At 49.3% G+C, this 6,066-nt stretch overlaps 1 protein-coding gene across 1 annotated transcript in view; it reads left to right on the plus strand.

The window, feature by feature from the left end:
- LOC115462551 (dynactin subunit 1-like) overlaps positions 1 to 5,304 on the plus strand; it is a 277,665-nt gene extending 272,361 nt beyond the window's left edge. Inside the window, exon 33 of the mRNA XM_030192544.1 lies at positions 5,167 to 5,304. Within this exon, the coding sequence (XP_030048404.1) occupies positions 5,167 to 5,304 (138 nt within the window). The remainder of the gene's footprint in view (positions 1 to 5,166) is intronic.
- Positions 5,305 to 6,066: the final 762 nt, after the last annotated feature.

The following is a 6,066-nucleotide window of genomic DNA, read 5'->3' on the forward strand; positions in this document are numbered from 1 at the left end:
CAGGTCGGCGGCGCGCAGCCATGAGAGCCTGCGCATCACCACACCTTGAGCAGCGGCCCTGGACGCAACATCAAAAGTGTCATAAACTCCTCTGGCCAGGAATTTTCTGCACGCCTTCAGCTGCCTGACCACCTCCTGAAAAGGCTTGGCTTGCTCAGGGGGAAGAGCATCAACCAAGCCCGCCAACTGCCGCACATTGTTCCGCATGTGCATGCTCGTGTAGAGCTGGTAAGACTGGATCTTGGACACGAGCATAGAGGAATGGTAGGCCTTCCTCCCAAAGGAGTCTAAGGTTCTAGCGTCCTTGCCCGGGGGCGCCGAAGCATGTTCCCTAGAACTCTTAGCCTTCTTTAGGGCCAAATCCACAACTCCAGAGTCGTGAGGCAACTGAGTGCGCATCAGCTCTGGGTCCCCATGGATCCGGTACTGGGACTCAATCTTCTTGGGAATGTGGGGATTACTTAATGGCTTGGTCCAGTTCGCAAGCAATGTCTTTTTCAGGACATGGTGCAAGGGAACAGTGGACGCTTCCTTAGGTGGAGAAGGATAGTCCAGGAGCTCAAACATTTCAGCCCTGGGCTCGTCCTCCACAACCACCGGGAAGGGGATGGCCGTAGACATCTCCCGGACAAAGGAAGCAAAAGACAGACTCTCGGGAGGAGAAAGCTGTCTTTCAGGAGAGGGAGTGGGATCAGAAGGAAGACCCTCAGACTCCTCGTCAGAGAAATATCGAGGATCTTCCTCTTCCTCCCACGAGGCCTCACCCTCGGTGTCAGATACAAGTTCACGAACCTGTGTCTGCAACCTCGCCCTGCTCGACTCAGTGGAGCCACGTCCACGATGGGGGCGTCGAGAGGTAGACTCCCTCGCCCGCATCAGCGAAGCTCCCTCCGCCGACGTAGTCGGGGAGCCTTCCTGGGAGGTGGCCGCGGTCGGTACCGCACGCGGTACCGACGTCGGGGACCTCAACCTGGGCGATGGGCCAGCCGGCGCCACGCTCGACGGTACCGGAGGCGCAAGCACCGCCGGTACCGGAGGGGTAGGGCGCAACAGCTCTCCCAGAATCTCTGGGAGAACGGCCCGGAGGCTCTCGTTTAGAGCGGCTGTAGAGAAAGGCTGTGAGGTCGATGCAGGCGTCGACGTCAGTACCTGTTCCGGGCGTGGAGGCTGTACCGGGCTGTCCAGAGCGGAGCGCATCGACACCTCCTGAACAGAGGGTGAGTGGTCCTCTCGGTGCCGATGCCTGCTGGGTGCCGAATCCCTCGGCGACCCAGAGCTCTCGGTGCCGACATGGGGAGGAGACCGGTGTCGATGCTTCTTCGATTTCTTCCGAAGCATGTCACCGGAGCTCCCCGGCACCGACGAGGAGGACGTCGAATCCATCCGTCGCTTCCTCGGGGCCGAGACTGAAGAAGGTCGATCTCGGGGGGGCTGTACCGCAGGAGCCCTCAGGGTAGGAGGAGACCCACCCGAGGGCTCACCGCCACCAGCAGGGGAATGGACAGCCCTCACCTGCACTCCACCCGATGCACCACCGTCCGACGACATCAGCAGACGAGGTCCTGGTACCACCGACGTCGATGCAGCTATCCGATGTCTCGGCGCCGATGCAGAGGCCCGATGCCTCGATGCACTCGATGCAGGGGCGGCCGAGGAAGATGGTCTGGACGCTGACGACGTCGATGCACTCGAAGATCCCGGTGCCGATGCCGACGAAGAGCCCGAGAACAACACGTTCCACTGGGCTAGTCTCGCTACCTGAGTCCGCCTTTGAAGAAGGGAACACAGACTACAGTTCTGAGGGCGGTGCTCGGCCCCCAGACACTGAAGACACGACGAGTGTCGATCAGTGAGCGAGATAACCCGGGCGCACTGGGTGCACTTCTTGAAGCCGCTGGAAGGCTTCGATGTCATGGGCGGAAAAATCACGCCGGCGAAATCAAAAGCCGAAATGGCGAAATGGAAGCACCAAAAATTTAGAGGGAGAAAAAATCTCGACCGAGGCCGAAAAGAGGCCTACCCCGACGACGAAAGAAAACTTACCGGGGCAAAAAGCTGGAAGTACGGGGAGGATTGACACGAAACCCGGTCGAAGGGTTTCCGGAGCACTTCCCGACTAACAAAGCTTTCCCGAAGGAAAAAAACACGCTCAAACAGAATTTGGACGCGCGAGGTCGACTTTCCGGGGCTCGACACGGCGAAAACACGACCGTACCGAGTGCGGACAAAAGAAGACTGGACTGGCCGGCTCGAGCCGGTTTCGGGCGGGAAGACGGCGCGCGCGGTGCGCGCGAGGGCTAGCAAAGGACTTTGCTAGTGAAGATTCCGATTGGAGGGGCTGCCGTGGACGTCACCCATCAGTGAGAACAAGCAGCCTGCTTGTCCTCGGAGAAGATATGATACAGATGTTTAAATACTTGAAAGGTATTAATATAGAAACAGATATTTTCCAGAGAACGGAAGATGGTAAAACTAGAGGACACGAATTGAGGTTGCGGGGTGGTAGACTTAGGAGTAATGTCAGAAAATTCTTTTTCACAGAGAGGGTGGTTAATGCCTAGAATGCCCTCCAGAGGGAGATGGCGAAGAAAAAAAAACAGTGGTGGAATTGAAAATGGCATGGGATGAACACAGAGGATCTCTAATTACAAAATGAACGGTATAAAAAAAAAATCAAAACTTAAGGGTTTGCATATGTGTGCATATCAAATGGTGCTTAAGATGGCAATTCTAGCTGTATCAACGAAGGCCAGTGCTGGGCTGACTTGTACGATCTGAGTCCCGCATATAGCAATCAGTTTAGGATAGGTTGGAACAGTGGCATAGCAATGGGGGACCTTAGGGGCCCAGGCCCTTCCATTCTAGCCTCAGGCCCCCCTAACACTGATGGCCAGTCAAGGGCCTGTGTTTGAGGCACTACTGGCTGCTCTCCCATTCCCTGCGCCACTGTCCTTCAATTTTCCGGGCTGCCAGAAGCGTCAATGAGGTAAACACCACCTTTGGTGGCGTGGAAGCTTTCCCTCTGCTACAATTTCCTGTCCCGCCTAGGTGGGACGCCATAACAGAGGGAGAGCTTCTGGGGCCGCTGAAGACAGTGTGTTTACCTCACCGACGCTGCCGGTGGCCCAGAAAATTAAAGAAGGACAGCAGTGCAGGGAGCTGGAACAGGAGACGTCAATAAGCTGAAGCCAATTAGGTTGGTCTCCCTTTCCCTCTCCTCCGCACAGCTGTTGGTCATCCCCATTCAACCAAAACAAAGCAAGCAAACCTATGAGCTGCTCTGTCCATGTTGTCATCCTTTATTGTTGGTAACATTTTTATTTGATCTCGTTTATATTTTCAAACACACCAGCTTTGCAGCTTGCGGATGTAAACGGGAAGTATTGAGTAATTACTTCTAAATTGTAAATCATTGTGTCATTTGGAGGGGATGGTTATAGGGACCGCTTGTATTCGTGTAGAGATGTTTTCACCTAGTAAAGAGCCACCAAAACAGACATGTTATGAGAATAATGTGCTTAGACTTTCTGTTTATAAGACAATTTAAAAAACAACACTAATTAGGTTGAGATTTGGGAGCATTTAACATCTTTTTTTTTCTGTGCCTACATCAAAAGAAAAAGGAGAAGGGGATGGAAGAAACACTGTCAGGAACTCCAGGGACTTGAACTGGTTCATATCAGCTTCAGAAAAGAGAGAAAGTAGTAGAACCAGAAGAAGGGACAAGACTTATTTTGTTAATATAGCTTAATAAGGTATTTTATATTTCTTCTAAAGTAAAGTTGAAGGATATGTGCCACTGCAGTGATTATTTTCCAGGATACTGTGATGTATGTTGAGAGGTTGACCAGACTCAAGTCTACTATAATGGTAAAATTTAAGTTATGGGAAAATGCAACTTCATTTTAAAATGTCAGTGCTTCCAAGGTTTCCATAAATGTGCATGTTGTTTAAGTTGATCCAGGACAGACTTTTTAATTAAAAATCCATTATCAAGGCCTATATGCCCAGTGCAACCCATGTTAACTCTGCCCCCCCCCCCCACCCCCACCCCCACAAATGTCAGGTCTGGCTACGCCCGACTAGAGAGCTTCGATGGAAACTCCAGCAATTTGGAACATGAGGACAGTGCCGGGCAGACTTTTACAGTCTGTCTCTTGCAAATGACAAGATGGATTTGGATAGGCTTTGACTGCAACTCCAGTAGTTGGAACAAGCCAGGCGGACTTCTACAGTCTATGTTCCAGAAACAACAAAATGACAATAATCAAGTATATAATATCACATTTATTTTTGATTTAATCTAGAATTGAGAATGAATGTGACTGTTAGGTAGACTGGATGGACCATTCAGGTCTTCATCTGCCGTCACTTACTATGTTACTGTGAGTACATTATAATGCCTTAGTATCGCTCTATGGTGTGACCGCACCTCGAATACTGTGTGCAATTTTGGTCACCGCATCTGAAAAAAAGATATAGTGGAATTAGAAAAGGTACAGAGAAGGGCAACAAAATTGATAAAGGAGATGGGACGACTTCCCTATGAAGAAAGGCTAAAGCAGCTAGGGCTCTTCCGCTTTGGAGAAAATATATTTGAGGGGGGATATGATAGATGTCTATAAAATGAGTGCAGTAGAACGAGTAGATGTGAATCGCTTGTTTACTCTTAACAAAAATACTAGGACTAGGGGGTATGTATTTGAAGCTACAAAGTAGTAAATTTAAAACAAATCAGAGAAAATATTTATTCACTCAACGTGTAATTAAACTCTGGAATTCGTTGCCAGAGAATATGGTAAATCAGTTAGCTTAGTGGAGTTTAAAAAAGGGTTGGCTATCTTCCTAAAAGAAAAGTCCATAGGCCATTATTAAGATGGACTTGGGAAAAATCCAGGATAAGCAGCATAAAATGTATTGTACTGTTTTGGGATCTTGCCAGGTACCTGTAACCTGGATTGACCACTGTTGGAAACAGGATGCTGGGCAAAAGCCTCTACCTGTCCCACTCCAACTAATGTGGGTGCAAGTGAGGATGACTGGCCACTGGCCAAAACTGAATAGGATCTTTTGGACTTGTTGTTGGGCAGGTGTCTTGTGTCCTTCCTTTCTCATACAGGAGTCAGATGGCACCTTTGTATAACTGCTACTCTCTTCTCCTTTCAGGCCAAAGAAGAGAAGAAAGAAGACACAGTTTACATTGGCAAAGTGACCCTGCCCTGTGAGGCTGGTCATGGCCAAGTACACCGACTTGTCCTTACTCAAGAACAGCTGTATGAGCTGCACAGCCGGCTGATCTCCTAAAAAATAATATAGTGTGTATATTTGGACTGACAAACCAGAAGGGAGCTACTTTCACTTCATACATTTAAGTCTTACACTAAGTTAATGAAACACACACTGCTGACAGTATGTTGTTTGTATTTCTGTAATGTGGGCATTAGACTGCTGCTCTCATATGCTTCTCCCTCTCCATTTGTGCAAAACCTCCATATATTCACCTCTGTACAGGAACTCATGCACTGCCACCTGCTTATGGTAAACCATCCCTAGCATACCAGGGTTATAGTCAGGCCACTAAAATTTAGTTCCACTATGTAGCTTCCCACTAGTCAAGAACTTGTGAGATAGTTGTGTCCATCAACCAGCAGGTAGAAACTGAGTCGCGGCATCTCGCCCTTGGCATCAGTCCAGCTCCTCAATGTTTTCTATCTGCAGCAGGTGGATGAATACATTTTTCAGCCTCTGGTTCTGAGTGATTTGCTCCTGGTCCAGTTGGTCAACTGGTCCCCAGTTGAGCTTTGTGGGTGGCTTGAGTCTGCAGACTCATAGCTAGAGATCTTCAGATCCTCATCTCTGGTGCCCCACAAAATTTACTTCTTCCCTCCCTTCACCTCTCCTTTGTTTCCTGTGGAGCTCTCCTTTCCCATCACAACTACCTAAACAAAAAAAAACAAAAAACAAAAAAAAAGAGAGAGAGAGAGAAAAGGCGCAGGAAAGAGGTTTGCTGGAGATAGTGGCACAGAGTTACCAGTCCTGAGCATCTCATCTATGGTAAGACTTGTG

The sequence above is a fragment of the Microcaecilia unicolor genome, chromosome 2, assembly GCF_901765095.1.
Source record: "Microcaecilia unicolor chromosome 2, aMicUni1.1, whole genome shotgun sequence".
Lineage (NCBI taxonomy): Eukaryota > Metazoa > Chordata > Amphibia > Gymnophiona > Siphonopidae > Microcaecilia > Microcaecilia unicolor.